Here is an 18,953-nt window from a genome sequence, read left to right as displayed (position 1 = left end):
ATTTCCATTTTGTGGTATAACCTGTTCTCCTTCAAGTTAGGGTTGTCCAATAGACTAGTAACACAAGTAGCTACCTGGGGGCAAATTACCCAAGCCAGGCTCTCAAATCTTAGGCTGATTAATACATGAATAAGGAATGCAGCAGAATGCTATTAAGCAACAGCTGCAGAATATGATTGCACCCAGTCCTAGGAAGAACAGAGAGGACATTTTCAGCAATTGGGAAAATAAATGTCCCATGAAAAGCCTCTCTTTAAAATATAGAACAAGGAATAAACAATACAAAATATAGAACAAGGAATAAACAATACAAGTGTTTTGAATTACAATCTCTCAGAATTGCTTCATTATCTAATACCCCCACCAAAAACTTTTAGTAGTTCTGCCATTTCCTTTAACCAGAGGGGAAAGGCTTTTAATGTTTTAAAGATGTAACACACAAAAAAAATACCCTGCTAATTTCAATAAACAATTCCTGTAGTTAAAATATGCTTCAATATTTTCCAACTCTTTAGGAAGCAGAGTTGCATAATTAAAATACCTTTTCAATATGAAACTGTAAGATAATCACAAAAACATTACCTAACATTATACTTGTACCTTGATTTGATAAAATACATTCCAGTTGCCTAAAATGAAACATTTTTAAAACTACTTATCACAAGAAAACCAAGAGAGCAGAAAAAAAACATTGGTTCAGGTTTGATTTGCTCAAAGTAAACATGCAAGAATTATGTATGTTTGTATTGAGATTATCGAAGGGTCCTAAAGATAAACATACAGTATAAATGGAGGGTTTGGACCCATTTTACAAAACTATTGATGTACAACAGGTTTATAACAATGTTAGTTAACTATAAGTAATAATTCAACTGTAGGTAATGGAATTATTACTTCAAATCAAAATACAAAAAGTACTGGGTCAATTTGCAACTCCAAAAGAAAAATTAAGAAAATCCAGAATTTTTTCTGCTTCTGGGAAAAAAAATTAAGAAGGTAGATCATGAGTTAATTATTAAATTATAATGCCTCATATCACACCCCAGTGTTTAAATGAGTTAACTTCCAAGCTGTTTCTCAGTTTTTTTAAAAGATCTTCAATGCCCCCAATGGTGGTGTTCAAAAGTGAATATCATACACTGAAACTAATCATTAACAACAAATCTTCAATTTATTTGAAGCAATTCAGTTTCAAAAACTTTAAGTTACAGCAGTCTCAGAAAAAACAGGGAACGGTCAGAAACAATAAAAGAATACTCAGAAGTACTGCATTTTTTTGTTTGTTTTAACACTGTCATGGCTTTATTCAAAACACAGTTGCACAAAAGTATTAACTTCAAAGATTTTTGAGAGTTTTGAGAAATTTAACACACTATATACACACTGCCATACAAAGAAGCATTAAAATAGGACCGAAAACTTCTACAAAATATAAAACCCACCCTTATTTGCATGAAAATACCACCCACAAAGCTAAATAAGTCTTAAAAGTTATTTGGAGGCTCTTAAGAATTGTTTACAAACCAAAGAACAATAATATTGATTGCACAATAAAATGATTGATAAGAAAGTCAATATATAAATTTAATTTTAAAAATAAGTATTTTATAATCTGGCAAACAATGTGATGAGAATTCTTAGGGACTAAAACAAGGGATTTCAATTGTTAAAAAGGAATAAAATGTTAGCTATTTGGATATTCGAATCCCCCCACTAAACTTATCCCAAAAGTTTTAATTCAGTCATTTTGTGCCACTTTTTTAGCTTAAACTAAAAAAGCAGTACTATACTCAGTAATTTAAATGTGTCCCAGTATGAAAGTGTAACTTCAGTTAATTTGCTGACACTAACAAAAAAACTTACAAATATTCAAAAGGGGAAAAAAATTAGAGAGCCAAGATTAAAAAAGCAATTGCCTTGAACATGGAGCCTCCATAACAAAAAGGAGATGAACTTATTTACTCATATTATAATCAGTAGCCATATAAGAAAACAACTCGCACTTTTCCCAAATATTTTTCTATTTTTAATGGACATCCACTTGAAAACAAATCTTAATTTTAATATGGATTTAGTTTCAAATATTTCCATTGCCTAATATATTCCAATCAAATGCTATATCTGATAATGCTTTAAAACTATAGAAAGAATAATTAAAGGTTCTACTCAGAAAAAATTAGAAATGCTTGCAGAGTGGTAGCTAAGTCATTGGGAAGCTAACTTATAATTTGAATTGAATGTCTCATTAATTACCAACAGGCAATTATTGTGACTTTTGAGGAACACTATTGCTGCTTCCAAAAGCCCATCTGCTTCTTTTCTTTCTTCATCCTTCTACAGTCTGTACATCTTGTCAACCAAGAAAGATTTCCAGTAAGCAGAGTCTGTTGCATAAAACTGCATAGATAATAATATTCATATCTCAGAAAATACTCAGTTTGTTTCACTTAGCTTTTTAAAAACTGAGACAGGTCTGAAAAGGTAGTTGAGGTATAAGAATAAAGGTTTTCCTGGGTATTCATAAGTTTTCCCCCCATCTGTTTTTTTGAGGAGAGTGAAACAAGAAAGGAAGGTGATCGTAAAGGAATTGTTGAAAGGAAAATGAAAAATGCACACTTAAAAACCAAAGAAAAACCAACCATTAGCATGTCATGCTCTTCATTCAGCTTGAGAACAAAGGGCTTCTCTGCATGTCTCTGAACTTACTATAAGCAATTTTTCCTTCAAAAATAAAATCTTACTAGCCACCTGGCTTCAAGGTTTTAGAAGCCTCCCCAAAAGCCAGGAACTGTATTGTTGAATAGAACCTTTACTATTCTGCTCCTACTTTCCAAGTTACTCATGTGACAAAAGAGCACCCAAAATCCCTTAGCCAAAAAAGGGCATTGCCTTCCAAATGAAGATCTCTGGGTCACCTCTAAAAAATAACCAACTTATCATTCAAGAGATTATTTTTATTTCATATTCCAGCTGACTGTAATTTCTGTTAATTCATAAATAACTTTAAAACCTTATGAATGAAACGCACCATACATACTATGCCTGTGCAAAAGCCATCATGTTTTAATTATGGGCTAAAATGACTAATAAGTAAACTTGTATTAGAAAAGTTAAGATTCTAAATAAACTGCTAGGGAATTTCACAATGGGGTCAATGAAAATTTTTCTTTACATATAATATGATCATTAGCAGACTAGTAAATCTTATTTGGAATGATAAGGCAAAAATAGTAAAACCACACTTTTCCTATAAAAAGTTACACATTATCTTATTGTAGGGATAACTATTATACATGAAGAAACAAGATGTGACCACTCTATTGCACACCCAGGAATTTAGGGAAACTGGTCTTAGAATGATCTAGTCATCTTCTTCCTCTCCATCATCTTCAGCATCTCGTTTCCGCTTTTCCCCTCGAAGACCTTCTTCTGAAAGAAGAGTGAAAGGAAAAGTAAAAAATACTTAATTTTAGCAAATAAATATTTGTTAAATTACGAAGTTTGGATCTATCTTAGTGAAAAGTTAATGGTGTAAAAAATCATAGGTTAAGTGTCCTCTGTGAATTTTTTTTCAACTTCAGTTGAAAGAACTTAAGACTTAGAAATCCATAAATAATGGCAGCTTGCTGTGCACCCTTGTGGCCAAATCGTTAAGTACAGGTCAAGAAATTCAGGGCTTGATATAATGGACTTATTAGTGAATTTTAAAATTTATTTTGAAAGGCCTAGGTAGAGTACCAGAGAGCAAATCTAAAAAGGGTATTATCGAGTTCCAACTGTTCTTCCCTTCTAGAGAAGCCTTCATCCTCTCCAAAACGTAAGACCCTGAAAAAATTAATAAACTGAACTCAAAGATCCATTATCTTGCCTGGCCATTGTACTCAGTGGTTGAGCATCAACCTATGAACCAGGAGGTCATGGTTTGATTCCCAGTCAGGGCACATGCCCGGGTTTCGGGCTCGAACCCCAGTAGGCAGGGTGCAGGAGGCAGCCGATCAATGATTTTTTCTCATCATTAATGTTTCTATTTCTCCCTTTCCCCAGCATCCTCTCTGAAATCAACAAAAATATATTTTTAAAAAGAAATCCATTATCTCTTTATTCCTACTTTGAAAATAAATGTTATAGGCTGTTTTTCAATTGGAATTAATGAATACCCTGAGGAAAAAAAAAGGTTTTATACCTTTCAAGGGAATTCTATGATATGTTGCCAAAATCAAAAGATCAGTAGTAATTTTGAATTATAGAGTCAATCTTTAAAATCCATGAATAGCTGTAACTTTAATTTTAGGATATCTTTTTCTTTTCTTAATCTTTATCGCTGAGTATTACAGATGTCCCCTCCCCCCCCCATTCCCTCTTCCACCTGGATCCTGCCCCACCCCAGGCCTTCGCCACCCTATTGTATGTGTCCATGGGTAATGCATATAAGTTCTTTTGTTAACCTCTTCCCACCATCCCCTCCCCTCTTCCCTCTGAGATTCATCTGTCTGTTCTGTTTCCATCCCTCTGTGTCTGTTTTATTCATTAGATTCCTTGTTCATTTATTTTCATTTTTTAGATTCAATTTTTGATAGATATGTATTCATTGCCATTTTATTGTTCACATATTTTATCTTTTTCTTCTTCTTAAAGAAGACCTGTCAATATTTCATGTAATACTGGTTTGGTCATGATGAACTCCTATACCTTTTTCTTGTCTGTGAAGTTCTTTATCTGACCTTTAATTCTAAATGATAGTTTTGCTATGTAGAGTAGTCTTGGTTGTAGGTCCTTGTTTTTTGTTTTTTTAAATATATATATTTTTATTGATTTCAGAGAGGAAAAGAGAGGAAGAGATAAACATCAGTGATGAGAGAACCATTGATGGGCTGCCTCCTGCACGCCCCCCACTGGGGATCGAGCCCGCAACCCAGGCATGTGCCCTCGACCGGAATCAAACCTGGGACCCTTCAGTCAGCAGGCTGATGCTCTATCCCCTGAGCTGAACTGGGGCAGGTCCTTGTTTTCTATCACTTTAAATATTTCTTGCCACTCCCTCTGGCCTGCAAAGTTTCTGTTGAGAAACTGGCTGACAGTTGTATGGACGCTCCCTTGTAGGTAACTAACTGCTTTTCTTTTGCTGCTTTTAAGATTCTCTTTGTCTTTAACCTTTGGCATTTTAATTATGAGATGTCTTGGTGTGGGCCTCTTTGGGTTCATCCTGTACCTCCTGAACTTGTAAACCTATTTCTTTCACCAGGTAGGGTAAGTTTTCTTCATTATTTTTTCAAACAGGTTTTCAATTTCTTGCTCCCTCTCTTCTCCTTCTGGCACCCTTATGACACGAATGTTGGTACGCTTGAAGTTGTCCCAGAGGCTCCTTACACTATCTTTATATTTTTGGATTCTTTTTTCTTTTTGCTCTTCTGATTGGGTGTTTTTTGCTTACTCATATTCCAAATCGTCGATTTGATTCTTGGCATCCTCTACTCTACTGTTGATTCCCTGTAAATTATTCTTCATTTCATTTAGTGTATCCTTCATTTCTGACTTCCTTTTGTATGTCCTTGAAGTTCTTATTAAGTCCCTTGAGCAATCTTAAAACCATTGTTTTGAACTCTGTATCTGGTAGTTTTCTTGCTTCCATTTCATTTAGTTCTTTTTTTAAAAAAAAATATTTATTGATTTCAGAGAGAAAGGGAGAGGGAGAGAGAGATATAAATATCAATGATGAGAGAGAATCACTGATCACCTGCCTCCTGTGAACCCCTTACTGGATCCTTTCAAGTTGCTGCCCCAGTGCTGTAGCTCAGAGGGAGTGAGTCTGAGTAAGTCTGTGTGTGGGCCCTTTAAGAGGAACTGCCTGGGACTCCAGCAGCCTCTGCGTCACTCAGCCACAATCCCCACTGGTTTTTACAATCTGAAGTTACAGGGACTTCTCTTCCTGGCACTGGAACCCTGGGTTGAGGATTCAGGTTTGGAGCTGGGATAGCCTTGCTCCTAACAAGGGGAGTTCTGCAGCCAAGATATCCCTTCCGATTTTTAACCATCACACATGGGTGCTGGACCAGCCCGTTCCACACCTCTGCTCCTCATACCAGTCTCAATGTGGCTTCTTTAATTCTCTAGTTGTAGGGCTTCTGTTCTGCCAAGATTTCAGGTGGTTCTGAATGGTGGTTGTTCTGTGGTTTAGTTGTAATTTTGATGTGGTTGTGGCAGGAGGCAAATACTGCATTTACCTATGCCGCCATATTGACCCTCCCCCTCTAATTTTAGAATACTTTTATGGCTAATATAACTCACCCTCTTCTTCTTCTTCTTCATCTTCTTCTTCTTCTTCTTCCCCTTCAACATAGTCATCGTCATCTTCTTCATCCTTGAAATTCAAATATTCAGTTTGAGAATAAATGAGCCATGACACAGATTTTCCAGTTTGATACTTACAATTTTAAAAACACATGAGATACTCATCACATTTATCCCTTGATAATTTAGAAAAGCCCAAGTTTAAAAAGCTAATTACTTCTCTGGAATTTGTTTTAAAGAAAATATGATTACAGTGCCTATTATAAGTCCTACATAAAGTCCTTCTTTATACATATTAATTCCTTACTTTTGAAGAGCAGCTGAAATAGAAATAAGACTCAAACTGCCCTGGCCGGGTGGCTCAGTTAGTTGGGGCATCATCCTGTATATCACAAGGTTTCAGTTTGATTCCCAATCAGGGCACATACCTAGGTTTCGGGTTCGATCCCCAGTCAAGGCACATACGGGAGGCAACTGATAGATGTTTCTATCTCACATTGATGTTTCTATATTTCTCCCTTCCTCTCTCTCGAAAATCAATAAAAAACATATCCTAAGGTGAAAATTTAATTTAAAAAAAGACTCAAACAAAAAATACCTAATCAAATACCGTTTCTATTTCCTTCTACTTTCTTTTTAAATCTCAGTATTCTCTGACACTCCCTGACACTGGTTCTTAGTTTCTAAAAACAAGACCTCATTTTAAACACCCAAATTATCTCATCATAATTGAACACTTCTAGTCCCTGCTACCTGGGTACTACATTGACTTAATGTTGTATGTATTACCTTAGATATTTTTGCTCTATACTTGACCATTCAGTTTTAGTTAATATTTCCCAATGTTCAATGGAATGATACACATAAACATTTGCAGTTAGCTAAAGGTCATTTTTAAATTACTTAATACTATCTGGACTTAAAAAAAAAAGCCAAAGACAAAATAACATGAGTTCATTATTTTACTAAATAAATTAAAACTTAGGGGGAAAACACTCAAGTTGCATACGGATTCAAATTAAACATGTTGCCTATCTCTATGAATACATAAAATACTTAAAAGTTCTTCATGATTCTATAGCTCCTAACTCACTAAGGGCCCAAACAAGTTTGAGTCCTATTTTTCCTCATACTAGCTTTATATTTAAAGGAGTATCAGAGAAAAATTACCATTAATCAGTGATATCATCTATCTAACCAATGTAAGTCATTAGGAAAACAAAGAGAATACTAACAATTTCTAGTGCAAGATACTCTTTTTAATAATAAAAACTTATTTTAAATTATAAATTATGAAAACGAAACTCAATAAATTAACAATAGGAGAAACTCCCTCCCCTTAAAGATCTCACCATCTAGCAGAAAGTTGCCAAATAAACAAGTTTTTACAAAAGTGACTACAGGTAATAACAGAAGTCTAATCAAGGTTCAAAGGTAACAGAGAAAGGAGTGATTGTCTATAAAAAAATTATAAAAAGCTTCAATGAGGCAACTCCAGAGCTGAGAGTTTGTGTTTTGTGTTTTTTTATAAAGTAGAGCCTTTAAAAAAAAAATACTTTCATTGATTTTTTAGAGAGAGAGGAAGGGAGAGTGATAGAGAGGTAGAAACATCGATGAGAAACATCATCGATTGGCTGCCTCCTGCACACCCAGTCTAGGGATGGAGCCCGCAATCTGGGCATGTGCCCTGAAGGGGAACTGAATCGTGATCTCTTGACGTTCAACCACTGAGTCAAACAGGCTGGGCCGAGTTGAGTTTTCAAAGATAACAGTTCACGAGGCATGATTTGTGTGGTGGTTACACAGGATAAACATATGTAAAATCCCGTGGACTTGCCCTGGCTGGTGTGGCTCGGTGGCTTGGAGCATTGTCCCATATACGGAAAGGCCGTTAGTTCAATTCCCAGTCAGGGCACAACCTAGGTTGCAGGGATCCTGTTTCTCACATCTATGTTTCTGTCCCTCTCGCTCTCCCCCTTCTACTCTCTATAAAAATCAATTTTGAAAAAACATATCCTTAGGTGAGGATTAAAAACAATTTCATGGACTTGTACATAAAATCAGTGTGCTTTACATGCTTTGCTCTATTTATGTTTATCTCAAAAAAAGAAAATTCATCAGAGGACATGGGTACAAAGTCATATTAATAGAATACTCACATTATATATACAGACAGGAAGGCAAGAAATAGCTCCGTGTGACAATTTAATTTGGTATTGAGGGAGACAAAGCCGGAGAGGGAAGCAGGGGCTAGATAATGAAGGGCCTTGTGTGTCTTGGTGGCAACAGGGACACATTGAAGGGTTTCAAGCAGGCTAGTATTTGCATTCACAACACACAGGCAAGCACTGCGAAGGCTACACCTTCGTGTGATGCTGTATTCAGAGAGAGCATTTAGAAAGCTACAACAAAGCACAGCAAGAAACCGGCCCCAGTGGCTTGGTTGGTTGGGCATAATCCCAGGCACCAAAAGGTTGCCAGTTTGATTCTCAGTCGGGTGGAGTACCTGGGTTGGGGGTGTGATCCTTGGTCGGGAGGGAATGGAGGGCGGCCCATCAATGTCTCTCTCTCTCTCTCTCTTACCCCCTCCTCCTTCCTCTCCCCAAGCATGTCCTTGGGTAGAGGTTTTTTAAAAAAGCATAAGCAAGAAATAATTAGGGTAAAGAAAAGTTTTTGTGAGTGCCTACAATGTGCTAGGCACTAGATACTTCATAGGTATTATTTTGTTAAATCCTTGAAACAATCCTACGAGATTGGTATAATCTAAGTTTTATAAAAGCACAAACTGAGACTCAGAAACAGTTGTAAAATGTTCCCATCACACCATGCTGCTGAGTGCAGAATGGATTTGGAAGGTATCTGGGAGGTAAAATCAATAGGTGTTTATGATTATCCGGATATGGTACAACTGAGGGGAGTGGGGGAGAAAAATGACAGGCAGACAGACACATGCACCCCCACAGGTTAGAAATAACTCAGATTTCTACACACCTTACTGTTTATAGTACTTAGCTCTATGCCCAAATAACTAATTTTCAGTGCAGGTAAGAAGGGTCTGTTCACCTGAATTTCTTCTCTCATTAAGTATGAGAGGCCCACTTCCTCTTCTCCCTCTCCCAGTTCTGAGCCTGCTTCATCTTCCTCCTCCTCCTCTTCCTCCTCCTCCTCTTCCTCGTATCCTTCAGGGGGACCTGCTTCATCTTCCTCTTCATCCTCTTCCTCTCCGTCTTTAGAAGTATTTTCAGAGACAGGCAAATGGCGGGGCAAACGTTTACTGACAATACATTGATTCCTTTAACCCTTGCCCCGATCACTTCAAACTCTTAAGCGAATGGGTGGGAGGTATCTCAGGGTGATTTTATTTCTAAAAATGTCCTCTTTATAACACCCATATTTACTACTTGAAAAATACAGTTTCTATATACTGAAAATTTCCCAACATATAGCTTTTCATCAAAATATTACATGTACTAAAGTTTATTTTACTTTGTGGACACTTCAAAACCTGCTTGTCCATCATTCCATCACTTTATAACATTGTTGATCCACCAAATTCTTTTCAAATAATAGTAACACAGTGTACCATTGCTAATAACAGCTATTTTATCCATCTTATCTGTTAGTCACCCATTTTCCCAAAAATATATATTCACTGTCTAATTCTAGGACATTTCCATCAACTCCAAAGTAACCCCAAATCCATTAGCACTCACCCTTCTCCTCTCCCCTAGCCCTGGCAACCAATAATCTACTTTGTATCTCTGTGAATTTGCCTACTCTGGACATTTCAATATAAATAGTTATACAATATGTAGCCTTTTATGTCTGGCTTCTTTAACTTAGTAGGTTTTCAAGGTTCACTCTGGTATCAATACTTAATTCATTTTTATGGCTGAATATAATCCCATTCTATATATATATATATATATATATATATATATATATATATATATATAGCATTTTGTTTTTCTACTTATCAATTGATGAACATGGGCTGTTTCTACTTAGTGGCTATTATAGATAACTACTGCCCCGGTGCATGGATTCCTGCTCATTGAAAAGAAATTAATTAGAAGGTGGCTGGCGGGGTGGGACTGGGTGAGACGGCCTGGACACGCCCTGGAGCCAGTCCTGGAGCCAACCTCCTGCGGTCCCTCCCCGGTCAGCTGCACCTGGCGCGGTGCCATGGCTCAAAGGGCATCTGCAGAGTGAGCAGGGTCCCTCTGGCAGGTGGGGTCCCTCGGCCTGGCCTGTGGGGATCGGGCCGAAACCGGCTCTCTGACATCCCGAGAGGTCCCAGAATGCAAGAGGGCAGTTCTCAGGTGACACACCCCGGAATTGGGCTCCCTCCTGTCTGGTTCCAGGGTGAGAATCACCCTAGAACCGCTACTGCCAAGTCACTGCAGCTCAGCAGCTCCTGCGTTGAGCGTCTGCCCCCTGGTGGTCAGTATGTGTCATATCTACCGGTCGGACAGTAGTAAGGTCAGATGGTTGCTTAGCCTTTTATACATATAGATACTGTGATGAATGGGATTTTTTAAAGTACTATTTTAAAAGTTGCAAAAAACCTTAACATAACAAAAATAAATAAATAACTAAATAAATATTGCCATTTTTACTGGGTGGCTTATAACAGATATATAAAATTTCACGGAGCCTGATATAATAATCATTAAATGCCCCCAAAGCTATCAGAAATCTCAAAGAATACAGTACTAGGGCTATGGGTTTCTACATGTTTCTTGTCTTACATCTTTTTTTCCCTACACCTAAATATCCATGCCCAATGTAATTTGCCTGGTTAGAGTGCAGGCTATAATTGTGGCACATTTATGAGTATTATGAATGATTACCCTCATCATCCTCTGCTCCCGAGTCTGGTGCTTCGTTATCCTCCTGATCAAATCCATCTAAGTAGGTGATTTGCTGCAGCAGTTCAAAAATACTCTCTCTATAATCTTCTAGGGTTGTGATCTCACAGTTAAACAAGTCAAGACTTTTCAAATTTTTAAGATTTTGCTGGAAAAATAAAAAGTTAAAACTTACAATCAAGATGTAAAATATCTTGTTATTTTCTTTTAACTCATGAACCAGAAAACATATACTTGAAATCAAGAGGATGATTTATGAATCTTTAGAATTTTATAATGAAGTGTTATTATATCAAACACAGCCAGTTCTCTTAACAAAGCACTGGCATGCTAACTCCACAGAAGTAGGAATTTGGTTGTGTTCAACTGCTGTGTCTCCAGCACCTGGCTTAGTGCCTTACTTATAAAAGGCACTCAATATATTTGTTGAGCAAATCTATGCACAAATAGGCAACAATAATAACATGTTTAGTTTAAATCCACAAACTTACTTTCAATAATTTCAACCTCTTCACAAAATTTTTAAAAATCAGAGCAACAATTTTCACTTTATCTTCTTTTCCTTTCCTCATACTAGGAAACAAATGAGCAAATAATGAAATAACTTTTAAAAAGTCAAGAAGAAAGGAAAAGGAATAGAATTTAAGAAAATGCTAGAAATTTTCAGACCAGATATTAAACTCTTAAAGTTGATAATACAATAAATTTCTCATGGGTTTAAAAAATTATCTGAATGTTTTACTGAAAAGGAAAAGAAAGCCTTAACCATCTAGATCTGTGATTTTCAACCAGTGTGCTGCAAGAATTTTTAAAACATGCAATACCTGACTAGTCAGGGGCACTGAACTCTTTTCCCTTAGATTGTCAAATAAAAAAATGACAACACGCCCTAGCTGGTTTGGCTCAGTGGATGGAGCCATGGCCTGTGGACCAAAGAGTCCCGGGTTTGATTCTGGTCAAGGGCACGTACCTTGGTTGCAGGCGGGTCCCACCCCCACCCACCCCACCCCCCCCCCGGCCTGGGCCCTGGTTTGGGGCTTGTTCAGGAGGCAACCAATCAATGTGTTTCTCTCACATTGATGTTTCTCTCTGTCTTTCCCTCTCTCTTCAACTCTCTCTAAAAATTAATGGAAAAATATCCTCAGGTGAGGTTTAAAATAAATAAATAACAACACAACACTAGCCACCTGGTGTGAATGTCCTGTCTTGAACCATAAATATGTATGTCATATAATAGAGTTGCATCTTATTGGTCACATCACATAAGGTTGTGTCTGATTGGTTAATTCTTTTTTTTTTTTTTTTTTAATTTTTTTTTTTTTTGCCTGATTGGTTAATTCTTGATACCAGAAATTCTGAATAGGCACCTGATTTTTTAAAAAGTCACTCTGGAGCAAAAAGGGTAGGTAATTACTTCTTTTTTCTGTAAATCATTCAAAATGCTATCTTTTTTTTTTTTTTGGTCAGATCAGCAAAACATACATTTTTTGGTGTGCAGCAGAACTTTAGTAATTATTTTATGTGTGCCATGAGATGAAAAAGGTTGAAAATCGCTGATCTAGATCATAATATATAAGAAATTCAGAAGTTTCAAAAGAATGAAATAGGAATCAATAGGATAACTTCTCCTGATATTTATTTTTTATTCATTTTTTTAATATTTAAATATTTGTCTAAATATTATCAGTATTTTTCACAATAAGCAGAGATTAAAATTTCTGATATATATGAATTTCCATTTTTATTCTGATAGGTAATATCAATGAAAATTGTTATTCAAATTACTACGAATATAAAATCTGTTTTTTAGTAATTAGAAACCATCTGAAATTTTTCAGTGTTTCCAATAGTCTTCTAATATTGGTGTCTCATTTGAGAGTGACTGATTAAACTTTATTGTACCTTCCCATCTCCTTTTACTTTTTTCCTTCCAGTATGGTATCCATTGTATGCCTTTTAACCTTCTTATTTATATTCTTTTTTTATATATTTTTTTTTATTGATTTCAGAGAGGAAGGGAGAAGGAGAGAGAGAAACATCAATGATGAGAGAGAATCATTGATTGGCTGCCTCCTGCACACCCCCTACTGGGGATCGAGCCCGCAACCCAGGCATGTGCCCTTGACTGGAATCGAATCCGGAAAACTTCAGTCCACAGGCTGATACTCTATCCACTGAGCCAAACCAGCTAGGGCCTTATTTATATTCTTATATTCTACTGATAAATAAGACAAAAATATTTGTCTAAATAAATGAGCAATATTTTTCTGTTCCTGCTAATATATATATTTTACATATATATATTATACATGTTATATATATATATATATATATATATATATATATATAGTATCCCAAAAAAATGTATATATACTTTAACAGCTGATAGCTCAATTTTGAAACTGAAATGTGTTTTAATAAACACTGCCTTTATAATTATTCAAAGTGTATGTATACTTTTTTGGATACCCTATATATGCAAATCTCTGAAAATTCAACCAAAAAAGCAAGCCCAGAGACAAATCTTTCCACTTACCAGAGCTTCTAGTGCACTGAGATCTTTTATTTTGTTTCCACTCAGATTGAGGTGGGTAAGATTAGGACATTTCTCTGCCAGGACTTCCAACCCTCCAGAAATTCTATTGTTACTAAGTTCCAACTATATATTCAACATGGGGAAGAAACAAAGAATGGTGAAGACTTAGGACAGATCAAAGATTTTAAAAATACATCAATTTGACAGAAAGCATTTGTCATTCTCTCTGGCTTCAAGACTGTCACAAGTAATTAATTTCCAAATTCCACCCACAACCACCAAATAATATGTTAAAACTCCTCTATGAATGGATGCTTGATTTATGATGGGTTATATCCAATAAACCCACCATTGTAAGTCGAAAATATTGCAAGTCAAAAATGCATTTAATGCCCCAGCCGGTTTGTTCAGTGGTTAGAGCATTGGCCTGCAGACCAAAGGGTCACAGGTTCGATTCCCAGTCAAGGGCACATACCTCGGTTGCAGCTCAATCCCCAGCCCAGGTCAGGGCGCATGCGGCAGGCAACCAATTGATGTGTCTCTGTCACATAGATGTTTCTCTCTCTCCCCTCCTCTCTCTCCCTTCTCCCTCCCTTCCATTCTCTCTAAAAATCAATGGGAAAATATCCTCACATAAGGATTTTTAAAAAATGCATTCAATACAGCTAACCTAGCAACATCATAGCTTATGCCTAGCCTATCACATGCTCAGAATACTTACATTAATTAGCCTACAGTTGGGCAAAATCATCTAATACAATTAACATATACACTGTAGGATATCAGTTGTTTACCCTCATGATCACGTGTCTGACTGGGAGCTGTGGCTCATTGCCACTGCTCAGCATCACGAGAGAGTAACATGCCCCATATTGCTAGCCCAGTAACAGATCAAAATTCAAAACTGGTAGTGCAGTTTCTACTTAGTGCATATTGCTTTCACACCATCAGTCAAAAAGTTGTAAGTCAAACCACTGTAAGCCGGGTACTGTTGGTATAATGTCAAAAAGTTGTAAGTCAAACCACTGTAAGCCGGGTGCTGTTGGTATAATGTCTCCTAATGTAGGTTTGGTTCCAATTGTTTAATAGTTGGATTTTATGTTTCAGAGGAAAACTTTAAGTTGAAAATGTTAAGTTGAAATTCATACCATAAAGCAATTCATTATTAAATATAAATTTCTAAAAGCAAGCCCAGCCAGCATGGCTCAGTGGTTGAGTGTCGACCTATGAACCAGGAGATCATGGTTCAATTTCCCGTCAGGGCACATGCCTGGGTTTCGGGATCGATTCCCATTGTAGGGTGTGCAGGAGGCAGCTGATCAATGATTCTCTCTCATCACTGATGTTTCTATCTCTCTCTCCCTCTCCTCCCTTCCTCTCTGAAATCAATATATATTAAAATATATATATATTAAATAAAATAAATTTATAAAAGCAATTATTACAGCTGATTCCAAAATTCTACATAGCCCTTTTGCTTACCTCTAGAAACTTAGAACCTTTTAGTTAAAAGGCAGAATAGTAAAAAAATAATAATAAGGCAGAATAGTCATTCCATTTGGTAAAAAAAACAACAACAAGATAGTCCTTGGCATTCAAATCATGATGCTTTGATGCCTAATGTCAACTTACCTTTCGAAGTTTATTTAAGTTGGGAAGCCGGGCCAGTGAACTTAGTTCCACATTAATCATACTCAGAAACTCTAGTTTTTTAAAAGTATCATTCAGGCCCTCAATTTCCCCATTGACACAACGGCAATTATCAAGGACTAACTGTGTCAGCTGTAAAGAGAGAACAAGAATGATTCTTTAGTTTGCAGTCTGTTTAGCAAAAGACCTGGGGTCCAGACACTCTGGAAAAGTGAATGTTAAAACCACCAATCCCTTTTTTTCATTCTCCAAAAATATTGAAATACAGTCCACCAGTCATCACTATAAGTTAACGCTTTAAATTTAAACTTGGACTCAGAAGTTTAATGCCTGCTTCAAATCACTGATGAACTAAATAAAAACCTTTGAAGAAAGGTCCCAGGTGAAACTTGTTTCCACCTCTGATGAGAACTCTCAACATCAGGGCATATGTTTATGCAGTGAGGGGATACCGAGGCTACTGGGGAAGGGTGCGAGTGAGCTGCCTGCAAACAGTAGAGAGAAGAAAGGAAATTATTTTTTCACTTTTTTCAGTTTAATCCCCCTTATCTTTGGTTGATAAATGCCACCAAAACTCAGAAATGCCTTGTTACCCTTGAAGAAATGTTAGAAGCTCCTCCTGCCCTATCTGGTTTGGCTCAGTGGATAGAGCATTGGATTGTGGATGGAGGTCCCGGGTTCAATTCCTGTCAAGCGCACATGCTTGGGTTTCGGGCTCAATCCCCAGTGGGGGGCGTGCAGGAGGCAGCCGATCAATGATTCTCTCTCATCATTGATGTTTCTATCTCTCGCCTCCCTTTCCTCTCTGAAATCAATAAAAATATATTAAAAAAAAAAAGCAAGCGCCTCCTGAGACAACCCATCTTTGGGGTGTTATTTGTTCTAACATCAAGGCCAAGCAATACCACCCAGAATGATACATCGTTGACAAAATGTGTATTTCTCCCTGCCATCTTGGTAGCATTTTTTGTGACTTTCTCCCCATTCTTGGGAGGGGGCAGGTGGTGGCTGGATCCTCCATTAGGTCAGAGTTGTAGAACATAAGTTTCTGATGTGGGCCTACACGGACTTCCTCTTAAGGGGGAGGCCCACTATGTTCCAAGTATTGTGAGTGCTCAAATTAGCAACGAGGAGGGCCACCTTCTCTGCTTGGAAGTGTCTTCGACATAATTACTTCCGTGAGCGGAGAAGGCATCATGATCTGTTTAGAGACGAAGAAGCCAAACCCCGGAGGGTGCGAGTGACCTGCCTGGAGTCAGACAGAACGCGGCAGCGCTGCGCCTCCTCTCCCAGGCTCCGACTCCTCGGCTGGCGGAGCGGGGAGAGGCCGCTAGGTTTGGTGTCAGCACCCCGGTGCCTCCACCTGAGTAACTAACTGCACGGTCCTGGGACTCCACCAACACAGTCCACCTCGCCAGTGAGAGCAAAGAGGAACCGTGCTTGGCAAACTGGGAAGAGCTATGCAGACACACGACCGTTATTACACCAGAGGGGAGGAAGGAGGCTACAAAAAGGCAACATCCGGGCACTCGCCAAAACTGGAAAGGAAGTTACTTCCATAGCCCTAGGTAAGAGTGTGGGGGCAGGGGTTACTGCGACAGGGTAGGTAAAAGAAAGGTGGGGGTATAAGTCCACTTTTCCACCCCAAGCCATAAAAAAGCATTCTACATGTGTGCTTCTGAGAGGCAGCTTTTTAAGTTTGTTTGTTTGTTCTGCAGCCCCCAAAGAGTAGGTGCTAGAAAACTTTCAGTTATCTCGGAGATAACAGCGGCTGTTTCCTCCTCCCGGCCACCTGCCTTTTCCAGGGAAACAAACTTCTTTTAAAAGTGCACGCCGCCGCCGCCGCCGCCGCCGCCGCCGCCGCCGCCGCCGCCGCCGCACAGACCCTGCGCATCCTTCACGCGGGCGGGCACAGCACCGCCGCCACGCCGCGGAGCAAGCTACACCCCTTAGGTCCCAACTCTTGCATGTATCTCAGAGGCCGCGGTTAAGGCTCCTGACGCTTTCCTCCGTGATCAGAAGGGCGAGGTTCCCCTCTGGTCACCGGCCCCACTCGGGCGACCTGCCGCTCCGACCGGCGGAAACCCCACAAGGGGCGGGGAATCCCCACGGAAAAATGGGGTCGCCTCCCAGTGCCGCCTCCGCCCCCGGCGGGGTGGGCTGGGTGAAGCCCGAGAGGCACCCTCGGAAAGGAGGCGGAAACGCCTCCCGCCCGACCCCCCAAAAGTTGACCGCAACCCCGCCTCGCGTGGCCCCTCCCAACCCCGTCCCTTTAAGGCGACAGCAGCGAGCGCGCATCATTTAGTTTCGCCGAGCCCGTCTTTAAAGCACAAACCCCACGGCCCCAGTGTTGAGTTTTGTGGACCCGTCTCCAGGGATCAAATTCGGAGTTGCGGCCACCCCGACGAGACCAGCCGAATGCCGCGGGGAAGGAGATTACTCCTCGCGTCCCCTCCCCACCACCGATTACAGCGACGAGTCCCCAAAACTGACCCGCGGCCGGAGAGCCGGCCGCTGACCCAGATTCCGCCTGCGCGTCGGCGCGCGCGCTTCCCCTGGGGAGTGGGCGCCGCGGGCGGGTGGTCGCCGACCTCCGGACCGACCCCAGCCTGCGCGACGCGACGTCTGCAGACGCCCAGGGCCCTCCAGGCCGGGCCGCCCCTCCCCCCCAAAAAGAGGGCAGCACCGAAGAAAAGTTGGACTAACTTCTCCGGCGACGATGGCTGCGGCAGGGGCGAGTGGGACTCGGGGTCGCGCCCACGCCGCCTGTCCCCAGGAGGAGGGACTCGGGGAGCCGAGCGGCCCCCGACACCCTGCTTCCCGCCCCCACGAGGCCAGGACGCCTGAAAGGAGAATGGGACTAAGCCCCCATGCACACACAAAAAAAGCCCCTAGAAACTTAAATCCTTCGCCATTTTAAGTAAAAGATATTAATGATTTAAACTTCAAATTAAATATTTCCTGGGGTTGGGGTTAATGCATTACCCCTCCCCACACACCCACCCAGGCCCCCCCGAAACCCGATCCTCCGAATACTGGCTGGTGGGGAAGGGGAGGGGGCTGAGTCATCTCACCTCCTCTGGGGCTCGGTTCCTTAACTCCAGGTTAATCCTCGTCTTCATCTCCATGTCCTCCTCCTGTCTTCTGCTCCTCCTCTCCTCCGTTACCCGGTCCTGCCTTTCCCACTACCCCCAACCCTCAAATTTAAAAGATTTGGAAATGAATGAAAAGAAACGCAAATATAAACGCCCACCACCAGCAGATAGGTGTGGGGGAGAAAGAAGAGAATGGCAAATGGAGCCCAAGGAGTTGGGACTCTAACTCGGCTGCCAACACCTCCTTGTCCACACACTCGCGCGCGCACTCACATGCACACACACGCACACACGCACACACATACACACACCCGCAGTTCCTTCCCCTTCAATGGCTGCTGAGAGACTGAGCCTCCATGACACGACACCGCCAACCCCCTGGCCCACACTCCACCCACCTCCCGAATGTATTGGTTAGGGCTTCAACATCGCACTATCCCATTGGACAGCACAAATGTCTATCAGCCTCGAGGGCGGACCTGAGCCAGCAATGCTGTGTCTATTAGCTACAAC

The 18,953-nt window shown here is 39.9% G+C and overlaps 1 protein-coding gene across 2 annotated transcripts; it reads right to left on the bottom strand.

Moving 5' to 3' along the window:
- Window positions 1-1,158: 1,158 nt before the first annotated feature.
- Window positions 1,159-18,905, bottom strand: ANP32E (acidic nuclear phosphoprotein 32 family member E). 2 transcript variants are annotated; one of them, XM_079760738.1, is made up of 7 exons: window positions 18,420-18,905; window positions 15,328-15,477; window positions 13,696-13,818; window positions 11,142-11,307; window positions 9,352-9,515; window positions 6,286-6,358; window positions 1,159-3,426 (listed from the first exon to the last, which is right to left on the bottom strand). In XM_079760738.1, the coding sequence occupies exons 1-7, from the start codon at window positions 18,471-18,473 to the stop codon at window positions 3,362-3,364; spliced, it is 795 nt and encodes a 264-aa protein (XP_079616864.1). In that variant the 5' UTR covers window positions 18,474-18,905; the 3' UTR covers window positions 1,159-3,361. The 2 variants fall into 2 exon arrangements, with proteins under 2 accessions (XP_079616864.1, XP_079616863.1); XM_079760737.1 differs by having other exon boundaries at window positions 1,159-3,429; window positions 18,420-18,824.
- Between the last annotated feature and the right edge of the window lie 48 nt (window positions 18,906-18,953).

This window comes from Cnephaeus nilssonii, assembly GCF_951640355.1.
Source record: "Cnephaeus nilssonii genome assembly, chromosome: 21".
NCBI lineage: Eukaryota > Metazoa > Chordata > Mammalia > Chiroptera > Vespertilionidae > Cnephaeus > Cnephaeus nilssonii.
This window is presented reverse-complemented; position numbering and strand designations above follow the sequence as displayed.

Bases quoted from the DNA above. Each gene is read 5' to 3' on its own strand.
- ANP32E (XM_079760737.1), bottom strand. From the start codon at position 18,473: ATGGAGATGAAGACGAGGATTAACCTGGAGTTAAGGAACCGAGCCCCA. The intron at 15,478-18,419 runs GTGAGATGACTC...CTCTCTTTACAG, and splicing joins GGAACCGAGCCCCAGAGGAG to CTGACACAGTTAGTCCTTGA. The intron at 13,819-15,327 runs GTAAGTTGACAT...TTGAATATATAG, and splicing joins ACTTAAATAAACTTCGAAAG to TTGGAACTTAGTAACAATAG.